Source organism: Cyanistes caeruleus, chromosome 1 (genome assembly GCF_971803275.1).
Source record: "Cyanistes caeruleus chromosome 1, bCyaCae1.hap1.1, whole genome shotgun sequence".
NCBI classification, from domain to species: Eukaryota; Metazoa; Chordata; class Aves; order Passeriformes; family Paridae; genus Cyanistes; species Cyanistes caeruleus.
Window position 1 is genome coordinate 47,218,299 of NC_141701.1, and position 19,777 is coordinate 47,238,075.

A 19,777-nucleotide genomic window follows, 5' to 3' on the forward strand; every position below is an offset into this window, starting at 1 on the left:
GCTGTGCCTGGAGGTTTCCTCACTGGCCACCGTGCCTGTGAGCTGGAGCAGAGGTGGAGAAGCAGCAGCAGCTGCACTATGTGCTTGCTTCTCTCACACAAAACAGTTCCTCCTGCCTGCTCATCCATCCTACTCTCCCACTCCTGTCAGGGCTTTCTCCAGTTCAAATTTCAGATGTGTTCATGGCTCCCAGCAATGACCTGTTTCTTTCCATTTACTGTTCAGTGATGTTTGCAGAACACAAACCAGCTGGGACATCTTACCTGGGGACAGACATCCAGGGATTCAGAGAAAGCAAAGCTAAAGGATGCTGTCATTACAGTACTTCATAAGAGAATATCCAGTGTCACTCCCCCCTCCAACTTCACTTCAAAATGTGCAAGTAAGCAAGCACTGAGCAGCCTGAACAGAGTGGCTATAGTTTATGCTATACTGCCTCATCTGCTCTTTGCACCAGCTGTTCCTGGAAGGAGGTGCCACTGAATTGTTTCTCTCTTCCTCTGATGCTCTGGAAGAAAGACAGAGGGCATTTTTTTAAATCTTGGCTTTTTAGCCAAAGGAACAGGGTTGGATTGTTTTGTACTGGCACTTGCTACCTTCTCATCCCATGCCCTTCTTGCTGTGCAAGCACAGTACAAGACATGACATGCTGAAATAATATTTAGTTTTGCAGCTGGGCTCATTACTGCTGTAATTTAGAAGGTATAACCAGTCATCAGAATTTCAAAATATGTTCAATTTTCAATAAAGAGCCATTTTCCACAGGATGATGACCATTAAAGAATGACAGTGTACTCAAGAACAAAGAAAAAATGTGCCAGTCTGTCAAGAATTTGCCTGATGTGTCATCACTGCTTAATTAAAGGAAAAAATTTACCGTAAGAGAGAGCAGACAGAGTCAACCCTCTGACAAAGGTGCTTCCTTTCCTTCGCACATTAAAAATAATCTCCCTTTGTTTTGAATTACTGGTGCACAAGGAGATTGTGACAAATCATTCTCCAGAACTAAACTGATAGGTGGGAAGTACGAGCCAACTTTGTCTTTTATACATTGGATAGATTTGACTGTAGACAATTTGGGGATCTTTCGAACCCCCCTCAGTGTATTAAATCACTATTTCCCATGCATTTTGTGCTCTGCAGTCCCTGAGTCAACCACAAGGACTTCTCAGGTCTCTGACAAGTGGCCATGGCTTCCCCCCCTGTCCCAGGGTCACAGAGCTGCTGCCCACCAGCACTGCTGATCCCAGCCTTGCACTGCACCTCTAAAGGCCCATCAGAGCCTGCCAGGCCACAACTTCCAGCCAAATCCAGTTTCTTCCACTTCTGTGGTTTCAGTGGAAGAGCTAAATGTTTTCTCAGTCTTTGGAGAACTACTTTGTTCCAAAGGAACTTTTCTATCAGAGTTACAGTGTCTCAGCATGTCAGGGATGTGAGGCAGCTGCATGGACAGCTGTGAATCTGTATAATATTATGGCCAAAATAATGTTTTCACTGACTGAATGTTCTGACCAGTGACTGAAAGTATTAAATAAAAAAGTATTCTGCTAAAATCCAAGTATTTCTTTATAATTCTAGAAATCTAGATACATCATGATATATTATGATTGCATGGAAGAAAGAGAAAGACAAGATGGCTTATACAATCAAAGTGGTGCTGTCTAGAGTAATTGTTTTGTCAAAGATGAGTGAAGCCAGGAGAAACAATAAAAAAGTGTATTTTTTCAAGAACATTGATTTCATGGGGGTAGTTTTCTCCAGCTTAATAATCATAGATACCACAACACATATAAATAAAGTGGGGAACTGAGAGCTGTAGTTTCAACCTGGTAATGGTCCACAAAGCAAATACACCTAAGAGCATTTATCTCTTCTCAGAGCAGACATGTAAAAGCATTATCCTCCATCATGCTGTTGTCTGTTAGCAGGTCTACATGCAGGCCCAGAAAGACTATGCAGTACACGTATAAATATACATACCCGACTTGGGTACAGTCTCGATATGGCAGCACTGAAAATATGCTACAGAAGGATCTTCTGCTGCTGATAAGGACTATTCTAAAATATAAAAGAAAATAAAAGAAATCAAAGACTAAAAGTTAAAAAATCCCACCACAATAAGCAAAGCAATAGATGTTACCATTGAGGAATTTGCAATCATTAAACTTGCATAATGGACGATTTCTCCATCCTCTTTTACATCTCACAGATATTGTGCTATGGAGCCTTTACAGAAGTGCTGAAGCCTGTGCTGCAGGAAATGAGCAGTGAATGAGTAGCAGAGCCCCCTCTACAGGCTTTCTAGGAAGACTATCTTGAATATGCGACTTGGAATCCAGGACAGATGCTTTCCTAGTGAAAGAAGTCCACCCACAGAGGCACGGGACCATTCTGTCAACTCACTACAATGGCTGAAACTCAACAGTCAAACCCAGCAGCAACCCTGGTGATACACACCAGCAATTACCACTGATACACACTCTGGCTGCTGGTTGTGATCTTCCTCTGCTAAATCAAAGGACTCCCTTGGTTATCAGCTTCTTGTTCCTGAAACAGACTTAATCCACCCATCAGGCTAGGTTTGCCTAAGTTTTCAGATCCTTTCACTGTTTGCAAGCTTCTTCCTTGAGTCTTCTCCAGTTTTGCCCCATCACCTTTCTTGGTCTCCAGGCATTATCCCTGACCTCAGAAGCTGCACATCTTCCAGTCTTACCTTTAGGATCAGTGTCCAGCCATGACACTCTGCCAGCCTCTGGGCTCAATAATCACACTAGCCCTCTTGGTTATGATATTCCATTGACATTCAGTCATAACCGATCCATAACTCCCTGCCACATCTGTCTCAGTCACTGTCAGGGCTGAATCCCTCCTCCTCTAAGCATGGCTTGCCTTTGCTCCTCATAGGCAGTTAGCCAAGATTTGGCTGCATGAAACCATACATCATCTGCCTGCAGAGAGCTTATCTCAGAATCCAGGACGCTCTCAGAGCAAATGCCTTGTATTTCTAACCAGTCTCCAAATCTCTGCAACATCTGCAAAGTCACTGTGTGATACTGTCCTGGTTTCAGCTCAGATAGAGCTCATTTCCTTTAAATCAAATAACTTGGAGCCACCTCTGTCTGTTACACAGCCATGCTGTTGCCTTCAGCCATCAGACTATGACATATCAAGCAACATCAAAACCACCTTGAAGTCAAGACCCGCTTCCCATAAAACAGAGTGGAATGCCAGTGGCTACATTAATAAAGATTTGGGAGATGCAGACTTGCAAGAAGCCAAGAGAAGCTTGGTCAAGAAGTAAGATATAAAATGCCAATAAGTAACTGCTTACAAATATACCCTTTTTCTTTATTGCCTTCACGACACTGAGAATTGTACCATTGTAGAACTGACCCTTCTCTCCTCTAAAGTTGGCTGACAGGCTGCACCATGCTGAACTCCTCAAAGACACAATGACAGCAATTTTTGATGTTTTCTGACCTGATTAGTGTTAGAATTTACTGACATTTTACCTTTCTAAAAATCTCCACTTGTGGTGAAAATGCTGGGACCTACCACTACATTGGCTGTCAGGTCTACTGTACTTCCTTGCTCTGCTCTCCAACACTGATTTTTCTGACATTGTGTCCCACAGATCTGTGTGTGAGGATTTAACCTGAATTTTTCATCCTTTGTCCCCCACTGGTCAAAGCTGGACAACAAACCCTAGCAAACTCTTTTGTTCTTTGAAAACCAGCACACACACCTATGAATCTCATCGCAGTTATGCGGTTATTAGAACACTGTTCCCTTAAGGGAGCAGCTTAGTCATCGTTCTTGGAAAAGGTTTAGCTCCCCAAGAGAGCTGCTGCACATAATCCTTGGAAAAATGCAGAATGATCGATTTTCCTTCTCCTGGATTACTCCGTTATAGCAATCCTATTTCCTTCCTTAAAAGCCCGTTTGAAAGCAAAGAGGGATTTACCCTTTAATGAAGAAGGGTTTCTAATAGTAAACACACATACAGCTTTAGGAAGTTCTCTTGCAGCAGATGAAGTACAATTTCATTGTTGTCTGAATGCTGTAACATTCCTTACCTAAGGGAAATGTCTCAGACCCTACAAGATTGTCTCATGGTGCAGCAGTGAGCTACAGAGCAGGGGGAATAATTCTTCCCATTTGAGAACAGCAATCCACAAGCAAAAAAACTCTGGCATATGATTAATTTTGTGCTTGCCACTGCTTACTGCTGAATGGTTGCTACTCACAACAGCTTGCTTGTTCACTGGAAGCCTTGTTTGCTGATGTATGAAACTTGGCACAGGTTTTGAGGCTGACATCAGAAAGCATCTTTGAATTCGGAAAACCACAGTACCCACTAAGCATATTATCCCCCTCCCTCTGGCTGCTTCTGGAAATACAGCTCTTCCACCAACGCCCTACACCTCCCTAAAAATACCTCTCAACTCTTAATACTTAAAAGAAAAACAAACTGGTGCTTCCATGTCCACAAGCAAAGACAACAGTAGGAAGTCACCACAGAACTGTGTGTATCAGGAGGAATCAGACAAGAAAGGAAATAAAAAGCACCAGCCCAGCCTCTATTTTTTTCAGATTTCTTTCCCTTGGGACCCAAGTACTGTGTGTCTTTCCATAAACCAGCAGACCTTCTTTACACAGAGATCTCCCAGACAGAGCATGAGAGAAGCCCACAGCCTCCACTGCCAGGATGCCACAAAACCTCATCTGCAAAGCTGCCGAGGGAGAGTGATGCAAAACAGCTTTAGGAGCTGGACTGGAAAGGAAGCAGGGAAAGCAGTGGTCAGATACTCATCACAGAGGGATAAAATGGCATTTTATGTACAGGTACGATGACATGCATGGAAGCAAAAAAAATTCTGAAAGCCTGAAATGGTTTGCTGGGGCAGGAAGTTCAGAAACTTGCCACAAAATATGCTTTGGAGAAGAAGTTGTAGTGGAAGTCCATTGCTGTTCAATAAAATCAAATTATTGCTTATAGAAGAGAAGTATTTTCCTGGACTTCAACTCTTTAACAAAGGGCATCTGCACACCTCTGAAGGAGCTATCTCAGAAGCTGTGTGAGAGCGTTTACATGCCTTGGTTCCAACTGTGCCACCTAGACATGTTTAAAACCACTTCACAAAAAGGTTTTCATTCTTTAATTCTCACATTTCACCAAAAAGTTGTACTAATTACTATAGTTCAGAGCAACTGTTATTTTGCAAGAGAATTTTGACAATGTGCAAAGGCTATAAAAGCTAATCCTTCAATTTCTTTATGAAGTGTATACTGCAAAAGACCTTAATGAGCATGAAGCTCTAAACAGAATCAGTAATTTGTTAGACTTGAAAAATAATGTCTGCTTTTCCTAGCATCTGTCTAGGTTTGATTGTGTTGGATCAAATGGCTGCCATCAGGCAATGTGATATACATTATATATACCATCCACAAGTGGAATACCACAGCCTCTTTTCCCATTCATGATTGATGACTTTTGACTGCCAGGGCTCTGTTGCCCTGCACACAAAGGTGAACACACGAACCACGGATGCCGTCAGGGTAGCAGCCTTCATTTTGGAGTCTCAGAAGCTCAAGAGCGATTAGAAGGTGGCTGAGAGTTATTATGAACCCTGAGAGTGCTGCCAAACCTCTTAGTCTGCATGTCTGTGCAATTAAGAGAGCAGCAAAAGAGACATTTCATGATGGCATTCCCTTAGATATGTTTGTTAACAAAAGCACCTGAGAAAGCAATGGCATGGGGGTGGGAGAGGAACGTTGTTTTACTGCTTTTTACACCTGCTATATACAATAACTCTAGACTTGTTCTTCTCCCATTCTCACCAGTAGCTGTTTGTTCAGCTGCCTCAGGTTGCTTATTTGGTGGCTCACTTTTACTAATCCTCTGCTTCAGTGTTTATGGAGGATATCACCAATAAACCTGCTGAATAAAGCAGGTAAAACCATATGCTGGTGGCTACCTGTGCTAGTTTGTATGCCATGACAGGGTTTGATTTGTCTTTAAATGGTAAAATTTATTTTGTGCTGTTTTACAAGACTGCTTTGCTACCACAGTCTAGGAACCCTAATTCTCTAACTCCTTTAATAAGCTACGACCTAGAAATCCAAAGAAACCGGTTTAACTAGTGATCAGAACTATCAACAGGAAGCAATACAAGGACTTGCTGATTAAGCTCCAGTCTGTGTATTTTTTCTGCATGAGCTTTTTCTCCATGCTAAATAGCTGAGCTCTTATTTTAACCACAGCAGGTCCTGCCTTGCCGCAGGACTGCCAAAGGCTGGACACAGAGCATCGCTGCACAACACATGTCATCCCTGAGGCTGAGGGGGGAAGAGCTCACAGTGCCACAGGACAAGGACACATCACCTTACAGGCTGAGAGACGCAAAGAAGGGCAGCTACTGGAGAGAGGAGCCCTGAGCTATCACTCACGCTGCAGTTTTCTTTGCTGTGACACAGTCACAAGCCAATGAAACAATTTCTGAAAGTGCTGGCTATTTTAAAGCCCGGTCATCAAATTCACCACCCAAAAATATACTCAGTGTAGATGTTTTCAAAGCTGGGTTCCTCCTCTTAAGCGGAAGACTGGCATGCTGTGACAGAAAGGGTCAGGGGTTTTGGAGGAAGCTCAGAGCCTGACTCCAGCCCAGCTCAACACCTGCATAACCATGCATGAGCCTCCTGGGGCAAGGTCTCAGACTTAGAAAGGAGCCCTAGGAGGGTTTTCTATCCATTACAACAGCTGTGCTCCTCTGTGTCACAGGCAACTGGGGAGGACAGCTTCAGAGATCTTAACGTACTCAGAATTATTGTTGATTTTAGGATGAATAAACAAAGCAGATCCACATGTATTTCTAGAGGTCCTTTTCATCCCAAATGCCTATTAACTCCAGTGACTATATCCAGACCCCTGGGAAAAACAGAGTCTGCAGTCAAATTACTTACTGCTAGACATAGGGGTGACACAAAATGTTAACTCTGCATTTTATTTTTAGCTAGTATCGTTGTGGCTCTACGACCATAGGATGAAAACTATTGCCCAAACTGTGTCTCTCATTCTTATTGTATTTGTATTCCAGATAAAGAGATCTTCATTATGATTGTGGAAATTTTCTGGAAAACTGTGTCTGCTGATAAAGATAAGCCAGCTGAATAACAGAAGCTTTCACACTGCTTTCTTAGCAAGAAAAATATTCAGTTATATTGTCAGACATAATGACTGATCTTTGAATTAAGATAAAATGTTGCATATATGCTACAAATATTTCTTTGCAAAACACGGAGAAAGGAGTTTACAAATCAAATATTTATTCATTCTTTTTCAGGTATTATTTCCATCAAGTTTATGCCTAGATTTTATATACACATCTCAGAAATTGTTCTCTGTGGAATTTGCATAATACCTTGTAAGTCTATTTGGCTGTAAGAAATTCCCTGAGCATATATCTACTTATACACAAAATGAACTAAAATTAAAGGGCTGCTTTTCAGAGTTTGATTCCACATGTATTTGTTACAAAGACAATAACTGGCGGCTAGTCTGACAATAGTCAAGTCAATAGTTCTGCATGTGACTGTTTGATACAAAAGCTGGGTCTAAAAGCTGTTTCTAAAATCTCTCAGGGCCACCTTGTGCAACATTTATGTTAATTACTACCTTTCACTGCATTGTATGTGAGAATAACAGTGAAGAATTTTTTTCTTGAGCCAAGTAACACCTATCAGAATTCAATTCATAAAACCTGTGTTTCAATGCAATGTTAGAATTTCTACTGATGTGGTTCCACGTCTGATGGAAATCAAAGGCTATGGGCACAAATTGGTCCATCAGAGCATACATGGTTCTCAGCCATGGCAGTTTTATGAGAACAGGCATGTGCAAGGATCAACTCTCATTGGGAGAGTTTAGTCTACAGGCAACTTATTCAGGCAGCCTAGTTCAAACCTACTCTGATTTGGAAGAACAAGAATAAAAAAATCATGAGGCACATGGAGAAATGGTTTTTGGAAAAATCAGAGAGGACAGGTATGTCCTTAATAAGCAGGGAGGAGCCAGTTTCACTTCTGTGCTGGATGGTAGCGCAATAGAGAACCCATTTTACTGATGGATACACCTTCAGCTGATGGGAATACCAACACTTTGGTATTACTACTTTTCAGTAAGCCAGGTCTCAGTGGCTGCTGTACAGGTCCCACCAGTGCCAATGGCTGTAGCCTGGGCAGTCCACATCCCAGTTCAGGGCATGCTGCAGACACAGGTGCACCTCTCACACATTCCCTGGAAGCCTTTCTGCCTGCATCTGCCATGGAAACTAGGATCCCCTGCCTCATCTTGTCATGACCATCCTTGGCTGTGCATTTCCCAGCACGCTGTATCCACTAACAGATGTTGGCAGTATCCTTCAACCATTGCTAAACTTGGTCCAGGCAGGTTCAGATGTGTGCTACTCTCACACTTAAAATGTGGCAACACCCTTGAAGAAATACAACCAGATTATGCCTAGTTTACTCCAACAGAATCACAGATTTTCCTTTTATGCAGGTTATTTGTATTAAGGAGGCAAAGGTCTTAAAATCCAAGGGCCAGCACTTCCATTGACACGTGCTTCCCTGGGGAATGAAGCATGCACTGCAGCCTGCACCCTCAGAGATCATTTGAAAGACCATTAGGAGATATGTGATGAGTGGCAGTGGCTGTGCTCTTGCAGGGGGATGCTGATCCTGCCCCTTCCCTCACATCCCATGGGTTGCCTCTGCAGAAGCAGCCTTTGCATGCACAGTACCTGCCGTTTCTGGTGTCGTGTTGCCGCATGTTCTTGATAAAATGAACCTTCTTAAAGTTCTTTGGTCTGGGTGATCCTGAGAGTGTCCGACATCTGAAAAATAAATCAGTTGCAAGGGAGGGGAGGGAGAAGGAAAAAAAAAAAGTTCTCAATTCCCTGCTGTACCGCCAAGAAGTCTACACAAAAGCAGGAAGGAAAGACGAGACAAATGATTCAAGTCACCCTGTGCTAGGAACCAGCAAGAACAATAAAGACAATAAGTCTGGAAACGTGACAGCTCAAACAAAAAATAATATTTAAAATAATAATAATCCCCCTCCCTTCATGCAAAAAAAACCCACCAAAAAACAAACTCATAAAAAAACTCAGCAAAGTAAAACTTCCTGTAATCTGCCATGACAGCTTAGCCCAAGCTTTCAGAAGAAAAAAAAAAATTAAACTAAACCAAAACCTAGAAAAATACGCAATTTTCCCCACTCGCACCAACACCCACGCTTTTGTACGCTCCTCAGCTATTGATAAAGGAGCCATTGAGGGAAGTTCTTTCTTCTTTTAATTTTAGAAAGATTTAAAATCTCCTATTTGCAAAGATAATTCCTATTTGATTTTAACTCTAAATATTACTTTTCATGTTCCTGACAGTATATGAAACAACTGAAAATAAAATAAACTACCCCAGAAAAAAAATCGTTCTTCAAAACATTGAGCCTTAAATCTATTTTACATCTGAATACACTTTATAAATTGCAGTTACAGAAAGAAATTGCCAGAGGGAGGAGAGATGAGACAAACAGCAATATCCTCCCCCCCTCGTCTTCCACCCTTGCTCTTTCTAATCAGCTGAAACCACGGCGCATGTGAAAGCGCTCTCTGTTTCATCTCAGGGCTGTTTTGTTGCAAGGCAAGGCAGAGCTCCCAGACACTGGAGATGAGTCCTGTGCTCACAGCACAGCCAGGGCTGGAGCGCAGCTGTTGCATCCTCCTGGCACCCATAGGACCAGCATCCTCTGCTGGTGCATGGGACCAGCACAGTCCCTTGGTGTTAAGCTTCCCTAACCTATCTTTTCCATCTTCTCCCCAGCACAGGCAGAGTTCAGCAGCTTCTCAGACCTAAGAGGTCATTATGCTGGACTGAAACCACAGGCCACCATGCCAGTCCCTACCACTGTACCCAAATGCCATCGTGGTGCACGGGCACACCCTAAGAGGGGCACCTCATCACTCTGACACCTCTGCTTTCCTCCTGCTAGTAAAGGCCTTAAGATTCCCTCACCCTCTGATTGCAGTTAGCCTTGTTAGCTTCTCCACAGGAAAATGGCACCAAGAGAGACATTCTACCACTAATTCTGCAAATTAGCAAGTAAAAATGCTGCCTGGCGAAACATACTTTGTTTATATCTTTTACCAATTATACATGTTTGAATCACTTATGGGAACTATTCATAACATGCTGGTAAGCATGCAACAGTAAGCTTTGTAAAAATAATCAAGCTTTGGTAATAAGCCAATTGGTACAGCCTCTGCTACTCTTTGCTTTGAGGTAGGGAGAGACAGCCAATCTGCATGTGGATAAACAAGGCTAAACACCAATATAAACCAGCTGAATTACAGGTCCTAAGATAAAGAGGCTGTCAAACTTAGGCTGCCGTCTTGCTGAACAGCTGACCTGGAAGCATTCCATGCACTGGTCAGATTACTGACCAGCCAGTTTCTGAACTGTTAAGCAGTTGCTCCATTTTCCATCACCCCAGAGGATTGCCTAGCGACTAATTACTGTGGTCCCCAGACAAGGAAGCTGTGGTCTCCCAGATGCACAAATCAAACCGCACTGAAGCTGCCACTATTAACAAGGATGGGAGCAGATTTATTAGTGGGGTAGCAGTCACAAACCTACCAGCCAACACGCAGACAGTAATGCTGGTAAACAAAATAAGCTTGCTTGTGCTGAGAGAATAAATAGTAAAACTTCACTAAAAATACTAGCCTTCAAAAACTTATTGTTGTAAACCATCTCTACGTACTTTTTAAATGTACCACAGATGTTAGGGTACTACTGACTGGGGGCTAGTCATTCCTATTGGTGCCAACTAAACTTTTCTATTAATCAAATCTGGCATTTTAATTCCTGACATTTCATCTAAATACTGCCTTTTTGTTTAATGACCTAAAGCCAGGGAATGTGCAATTCCTATCAGCCACCACCTCGCAGGGCGTGTGGAGTTTCAACACTTTCACTCGCTATGAGGAATATCTCAATATGAAGCTACTTTTCAACATGAGGAGGGAGAGCAAGCCTGCCCATGCACGTGCTTTACAGACAAGAAGCCAGAGAGAGAGAGTAAATAAAATGACCTCCGCAGTGGGGCGTTTTCCTCAATGTCCTCCAGAGTCTCCAGAGAAGATCGCTGGGAGATCAGCCGACGTCTGCGGAGAAAGCAGAACACAAAACATCACTGCTGATTAGAGGGCACAAGAAAGTCCTCAGAGTTGTTATTCAGTTAAGATCATGCCCCTCACTAGCCAAGCCATACCTTTTGTTATTAATAAATTTTGTTCCATTCTGCTTATCTTAATCTATTTGATTCCACACAGAAGCCAACTTACTCCATACAAGCTGCTACAGCCAAGCAGAAGTTGCAGCTTCGCAACAGCTCCTCCTCAGTTTGTGCTCCCCTTCCTTCAAGGGTTTAACACTCATCTAACACAGTCCCACATGTGCTGCAGTACAGTTGGCAGTGCTACAAGTACAGAGCTTTGACAAAATAATGCAGACATAGATTCACAGAGACTGCCTGTCCTTCACACTGCCACTGGGGACACTTCTCTTTGCCCCTTGTACTTTCTACCAAGCAAGTGCCACTTGTTTCTCCATGATGTCCATCTCCTCACCCCTGTCAGGAGTGTCATGTCTGAAGTGACATGAAAGATGACAGTGCCAGCAACACTGTTCATAAAGCAGCAGTTTAAACAGAAGCTCTGACCATCCCCATGAGCTGCACAGGTGAGCTCAGCTCTGTTTTAAACCATTTTCCTGTGTCTGAGTCACATCCTTCCTCTACCTTCAAAGAAATAATTATGGAAATCTTAGCATTACAGGTTTTCTGTCTGTTCTAGCAGGCAGGGATGCCCCAGTACAGACTTTCTTTTAGCAGCAATTACTGCTGCACAACCTCCAAACACCCAGACAGCAGCACAAAACCAGGACTGCACCCAACCCTCCAAAAAAACACCGTAAATACCAAGAATGACTGTGTAAGACACGGCCCACCCGCAGGCACATAAAGAGAAATTAAGCTGGCAATCATTGAAACTACTCCGTCGTTGATGGGCGTCAAAACAGCTGCAGCAGCCAGCAGAGCCGTGGCACTGTGCCCCAGCACCTGGCTGGCAGGAGCTGTGCCAGCACCCATTGATCCCAGGGCCATGGCTGAGGCACAGAGCACCTCACCAGTGACTTCACCAGTAGGAGCGATAGAAGTCCTCAAAGACTATCACTGTTTCTTGCCCAATTCCCACTGAGCTGCCTTACTCCCTTCACCTGCAAGCAAAGAGTTTCAAGAATGTCATGAGCACCCCTATATGCTTGGAAAGTTGCTCATTAATTCATTTCTGGGCTGTATTTTCACAATAAATTGTTTTTCTCTGATGCCAGTGTAAGCAATTTCTAATCCTTCCTGCAATTTCCTTGCCCCTCCAGTTGTGCTGCTACAACTGTTCCTGCAGCCGTGCTGCAAATCTGATTACCAAAATGTTTTTCAGTTCAAAATAACCCTGAGGTCCAATCATTCCATTTGTTGTTAATTCAAACACCCAGTTTCTATCACTTTCCCACAGACAACGCATGTCAGGACAATTTGAATGTGCACACAGCTTTTTCTTTAGTCCTTAGAAAATCATAGAAAACCCCTCAAACAATTTTTAGATCAATTAAGTGTGAAGTATAATCCTCTTAGGAAAAATATGCAAACCTAAATCTCCTCAGGCTTTGTCTAAACTAGGATTTTAGAAGATCTGGTGCAAGATAGGATACACCTTCAAAATGCTAAAAAAAAAAAAAAAAAAAAAAAAAAAAGTCTGCATTTCAGGATGTGCTGGCATAGACAAGAAGAGACCAAACACCTGCCTCCTGCACCCATGGGTGCTCCCACAGCTCCATCCATAGTCAGAGAGGACACAGGGATGCTCTTACTGGGAGAAATTCAGATCAGGAGGAGCTCCTCCTCCTTCTTTTGTTTCACTGATCCATAAGAAAAAGCTGGAAGTTTCAACTACCAGCACCACTGGTAGATGAGGTGGCAGATGATAGCTGTTGGCTCTTTAATACCTCTTTATACATCATTAGCTTAATAACACAAATAATGGCATGCTCCCATCTTGCGGTGTTACAACACCAAAATCATACTTGGCATGTTGTTAGTCAAAGAGAGATAAACAGCGGTACAACCTCGCCACCTTCTTCATATTAAATTTATCAAATTAGTCATGCTGTAGATGCCAGGTGCTTGGTACAGCACCAGGTGCATATTCCAGCTGAAACTGAAGCCTTTTTCCAAGAGTCTCCTTGCCCAAAGTTATGCACCATCCTCAACTTCATTGATGATAGTTTGCCAGGCACAGGTTTGAAGATCGTACATTTGCATCTGTCATTGAGGCAGATGTGCTGGGTGGCAGGAACACACACAACTGCATTTCACCAGCTGGTCATCCAGCTGCCTGCTGGAATCCTCTGGCTTCCCTCGCTGGTCTCAGCTTTTAAACCTGGCACCAGGGATGCTGCCTCCTGACTTTTGCTTGCTAACCTCACATAGGCTGGATGGGAATCACTGCCACCCCTCTTGGTGTGAAAGGCCTCGCACCGATTTTCACCAGTACTGATTTTGTAGTGTTTTGTAGGGTACCTTACGTGACAAGTGAGTCTGCACAAAGGAGTGGGGGAAGCTCTCTGTTCACCCAAACCTGGGAGAGGAGCACTGATACCTGACCTCCCTCCCCAATGGGACATAGTAAAAGCATAACTCTGGATAAATCCATCCAGGAAGAAAGGAAGAAAACACAAATAAAAGGTACTGGTAGCAGTGAGAGCAAGGATATCCAGCCCAGCCCCCAACCCAGCTGAAAACTGCCACATTTTTCACCTCTCCCCAGAATTATTAGTTTTAATCACTTCAACTCTCAGCACTGTCAAAGGAGCACAGGAGAGGCGGATTTGGAACAGCTCTGTTGAAATCAGTTCATACTGTCCAGGAATCACACCCTCTTTTCACTGAAGAAGCTCAGCTGCAATGAAGGATGTGCAATTATTCCACTTTATCTTAAATCTTTATTTCAAGGCCTAATTAAGATGACCTAAATACCAGTATTTTATAAGCTTTGCACAGCTGGATATTATACTAGAAATGCCAACTAATGAATCTACCTGCTGTGAACAAAGTCACATCCTGTGCCACACACACAGGACAAAAAACGATTTTGGGAAAGCAAAGCTTTTGAAAGGATCTTCCAGGGAATACAAGAAAAATCACTTTTTCATTAACTACATTAAGAATTAATCACCTCAACTGTGTTTAGTATTTAAATTAATCATCTTTCTCTCTTCAGGCAAGCAGCCATGGTTTGTCTATACAACTCCTAAAAGGGTTATTTTTCAAAAATTGATTTTCATGCTATAGCAGCTGGTGTATGTAGACACTTGCACTGAAATAACCCAAACTGTTTTATATCACACATCACTATCATTCTGATATAAAGCTGTGTTGATACCTCTTTTGTATTTAAAAATGCCCTATTTCAATAATAATTATGGGAAAATCGTATTGTGAAGGAAGAACATATGCAGAACAAAACAAAACAGCACTACGTGACTCACACAGGATTCAGGCTTTGGGTAAGTCTCTAAGCAGATGCAAATTCAATATAAAATGCTTTAAAACTTTTGTAGAGTAAATGCCAGTCAACTAACACACAAAAATACAATTGCCCTTAATAAACAATTTAAAGATGTTCCAATAAAAATGTTAATTTCTGCTAGTTCACAGAAAGCCTTAAAAAATTCCTCCTAGTTTAATGATCACATTCTAGGATTACTAAACTCATCCTCACTCCCCACAGCCAATGCATACACACAGAAAAAGGCAGGTCAGCACTGGAAAGATGGTGACCTCCTCGTTCTAATGGTCAGCCCCTGTAGGACAATGGTCATGGTCTCATGCAAGTTACAGATTTATTTTGTTTAGAAACCATGTAGTATCACTTTCCCTTAAACACCTATCTAAAATATTTTTTGTCTGTTTCCTTGCTGTTGGTTCCCTGTGCATGTGCCCAGAAATAACTAGTACCCTGCAATCAAATTCCAAGTGCAGAGCAAAGAAACAAACTAAAGAGACATTTGATGCCATGGTATTTTAAATGGCTGTTTTCTAAGGTACTCATGACCCTGCTCGCATACTGGATTTATCTTTGCCCAGCTGTCTGAATCTCCGTGGAAGTTTCTTAAAAGATAAAATGTTGTCTTTGTTTCCCCTCTCCAAAGTCAGATTAATACATTGCAAAAATGATATAAAATACAAGGGCAAAAAAAAGAAACTATAGACAAGGAAAAATGAAATAAGGCAGGTGTGTAACCAAAACTGCATATAGCCAAAGCAAGTAGACTGCAAATATATTTACCATAACCACCCCATCTATCAGTGGAATATTATCTTCGCTCTCAGCTGCTGCAAAATACTCAGCTCAGTTATGTTAAACATACAAAATCTTAAGCCACATGCTGTCTAGCAGGTGATAAAAAAAAAAAAAGAAGGAGCTGCAATCAGAACACTGGATAAATTCATCCAGGAAGGAAGGAAGGAAGGAAGGAAGAAAGCCAATGATAATCCAAGAGATAAGGAAAAATAAATCCATGTGTAATGACTTTCTAGCACAGCTACAAAACCAGGAAGAAAAAGTTGCATTTTAAATACAACTAATTTCTGTGAAAGTTAGGGGTGTCATTTTTCCCCCGCTTCTGTTAAGATTACAAACCTGTAACAACTGAAGCCAGCAGTGTGGGTGCTGCTGGCTCCCAGAACAAAAAACACCCCTGCAGGACAAGCTTCTTCCCTTTGTCTGGAACAACTGCATCCCTTCAGAGATGCAGTGACATGGGACACACAAGTGCCAATCAACCAAACACCTGCTGGCTGCATTAACAGTGATGGGAGAACTTGGGAGGACAAAGGCATTTCCAGAACTGAGGACTGCTGGCAGTTCCCATGTCCACTGGGCTACCTCTTCCCTTCAGGTGGCCACGCAAAATGGGCAAGAATCATGGGGCAGAAACCTCTGGGCTACTACCTTCTGCTCACAGCTGTGTTTATACTAATGTGGCTTGGAAGCATCAGAAAAGCACAGGACCGCTTGACACTTTGAAAATGTTGGATTCTTTATTTCCACTGTGCCTTCATCACGAAAGATGTGTCTTACACACAGAAACACTACCCTGGATAGGTGCAGAAGGAGAGTGGAAAGAAAGTAACCATAAAACTTAGAGTGATTGGGAATGAGATCAGGATACCTGTAAGGATACCTTGGGGCCTGCCTAGAGGTTTAAGTGAAGGGTCTCCCTCTGCATCCATCCACCCTCTGCAAGGTGCCAGCTCCAGACTCAAAGAGGTCTTGCTCAAAAGCCAACCTGTCCTTTGCAAGCACTCCCTGAGGAACTACCAAAACATACTCTTGGACTTGCAGTTCCCATAGGTCAATCCAGGCAGAGAATCACCTTGATCTTCTATGGGAACAGCAACACTAGGGCTGTTTTTTCATTTGGACTTCATATTGTTCCTTCTAGCACCAAAATGGCTTGAACAGTAAAAGGAAAACAAGGAGAATATTCAGTGAGATCTAAGATTAGATCTTCCATGTAATAGAATGAATAAAAACCCACTAGAGTAAATAAATATATATTTATTTAAATATATATATTATAAATATAAAATAAATAAATAAATATTATATATATATATATGTGTGTGTATGTATGTATGTATTATATTATAATATTATGGCTACAAAGATATCTTGCAGGCTATTCTGAGTAAGTCCATTCTCTTCCCTAACTCCTTTGGAGATGGATTTGGGTACAAACAGAAGCACAGCTCCTGGCTCTCTCCCCACTCTGGGGCCACAGGAGTAGGTCTAAGCAGAGCTGCCAGAGGCAGGCTATGCCCCATCCCCAGCAGCTCCAGCCCCTTTCTCACTCCAGGGAAACTTAAATGCCACTTCTGTCCAACTCCTCCTCAGCCTGCCGGCTGAATGCCTCTGCCCAAACTCCCAGGCAAAGCTGTGACAATTAATACACTCTGCTGAAATATTATACAAGACATCAGCTGTGAACGAATCCCCATTCACTTCCTGACCCCTGACTTCATGTCCCAGCATGAACCCAGATGAAAGACCCGCTAATGAGTCACCTCTCACCCTCCCTCTGAAGTTTTTACTGGGATTCTTATGTCCCAGCTCGTTTTCTTCCTATCTTTTGCCAATATTACAGGAAGACAAACACAGGAAAAACAAACCCTGAGCCTATTGAAAATTATTAAGGGAAATAGAATTTCCAGGAGCTATCCAAAGTGATATAAAGCCGTTTTTAATTGTGTGCTATCATAATTACACAGCAGAGGCATTATCTGCAAAGAACATCAAACTCCATTTAGGACTTCCACACTGCGCAGTGTATTGTCAAGGCTGCCCACAATGGGAGTTAAAATCATCTGGCACATGCTGAAAATGGGTTATTTTGTTAATTCAGCAGCCCAACCCAAATACACAGAGAACATACTGAGAGCCCTCCATTTAGCTGTCACCTATGTTCAGGCAGGATGCCAGCACAGTCTAAGACCACAGCTTTCTGCAGCGGGCTGTGAAGAAAGTCTTTGAAGCAGAGATCCTCAGGTAGCAGGACACTCAACAACCTCCTTTCTTGGGAAATGCACTGCAAGGAGACAGACCTTCAAATCTAGTGATAAGTAGGAGAATGATGCCATGCCATGCCAAATGTCTCCACAGTCTCCATCAACCTTTTGGGCATAAGCAGGAAGATGGACAGAAACAAAGAGATGACAGGAGAGCTATGGTATGAACATGGCTCTACACACTCCTCCTAAACCAGGGGTACCCCCTGCACTCAGTATTTTATCTATACTGTCATCCAGCTCCTTCTCCAAGCCTCATCCTCCTACAATATCCGAGGCAGAAGCTCTGAAATACACAGTACTTGAACTGCTACCTCCTGCAGCATTACATCTGCACATAACATCGCAATGCGAAAAACACACTGCCATCCCAGAGGTAGGATGTAAGTAAGAATTAAGTAAGAATGAGGAAAGAAGTTAAGAAACAATGAAGAAAAACATGTCAATTCTGAAGTATCCCACTGACCTTTCACAATGCAACACAATGCTCTGTTCACATGATTATGTAGCTTTACACACATGATCCTTCAAACAGCACACAAAATTCTAGCGCAGCCCTGTCCCAATACCCCAGAGGGATCATCTGGGTCTGGTTAAATCAAATATAAAATTAAGATTACCAGCACTCCAAAGAGATAAGGAACTTCCACTACAAGTGTTGAGTAGCAAGCTGTTCACTGATAAAACATTTGTATAGTGTGAATGTGTACATGCAACTGTGCAGAAAAACAGAAGGTATGGTAGAGCAGGACTTTTTGGACTTTTGGGCTTTTTTAGCATCATGCACAATTCAACTTGACACACTATCAGTCCTTCTAGAAGACACGATTTCAAGAAATTTCTAGCAAGGAAAGAAACTCCCAGGGTTTAGTCTAGGGAGAACAGAAGAGCAATCACTACAAGCTGTTAACTCTGGGAAACATTTAATTTTCACCTTCCCTGGTAGGATTCCAAATTCTCCAAAGATGTATCTTGTTTGAAACCTACCATCATGGTTTAGTAGTGGATTTGGCAGTGCTTGTTAATGGTTGGACACAGAGAACTTAAAGGCCATCTAAATGATTCCATGATTCAGTGATGCTATCTTCCCTCTGCAGGCAGCTGCCTCTGCACCCAGTCCTCAGAGTGTTGGCTCTGCCCGAGCCCTAATGAGGAGCTACAGCCACAATTCAGTAAGATTCATTTAAGGACAGCAGAGCTCTCAAAGATGCCAAAATGCCAAACATCTACATTCTGTTACCTTTAACCAATGATTTACAGATTCACTGTCTTCACTTTACTGACTGCAGCAGTGTGATAGCTTTCAGAAGGCTTCTATGCAGTGATTTATCCTGAGTATGCCCAAACACTGGAATAACTATATTTTTCAGAACAACCATTACCTCATAATCTAACACACATTATCATGGTAAGACATCAATGGGCATCGGCTTAATTAGAGTCATTCAAAACTAGGAAAGAAGCAAACAACAAGATTAATCACCTGACCTTATGAAAACAAGGATGCTTGCCAAAGCAGATACAATAACACTGTAAAGAACATACAAACTGTCCATCTTTATGTCCTTTTGTTGCAGTAAAACCCACGCCCTAATAGCCTTCGTTGGATTAACATGAATCTAACAGATTCTTCATGCATCATTTATCCCTGATAAAACTCTATGCATTGCAAAACAATTAATATTTAGTTCTGTTCAAAAGTAGTGTCTCCCCTTAAATATCACATCCCAGGGAAATGAAGCATCAATTAGGCATCATTTAAACCAAGTATTTGAGAAAATCACACATTGCCAGAGTATGTGCAAGTATCAAATAACAAAATGTTGCATTCCACAACACCCAAAGTCCTGTAATTAAGTAAGAAACTCTCTTGCAAGTCAAGGCCATATGCAGTAGATATTAGAACATGTGAGAACACAGACATGCACTGCTAAGTCATCTGAAAAAAAGACTTTAATTCCAGCCAGCATAACCATGCTTTTCCTCTTTCATATGAGGTAGTTTCTAGGTTACCTACATCCCAACCTC

At 42.3% G+C, this 19,777-nt stretch overlaps 1 protein-coding gene across 2 annotated transcripts in view; it reads right to left on the reverse strand.

Moving 5' to 3' along the window:
• Positions 1–19,777, reverse strand: part of CABLES1 (Cdk5 and Abl enzyme substrate 1) — a 70,762-nt gene that overhangs the window by 25,810 nt on the left and 25,175 nt on the right. Inside the window, exons 2-4 of one of the 2 annotated variants that reach the window (XM_086890385.1) lie at positions 11,154–11,225; positions 8,802–8,894; positions 1,981–2,058 (exon numbers count right to left, since the gene is read on the reverse strand). In XM_086890385.1, the coding sequence (XP_086746511.1) occupies positions 1,981–2,058; positions 8,802–8,894; positions 11,154–11,225 (243 nt within the window). The remainder of the gene's footprint in view (positions 1–1,980; positions 2,059–8,801; positions 8,895–11,153; positions 11,226–19,777) is intronic. The other variant, XM_086890386.1, reaches the window with a different exon arrangement.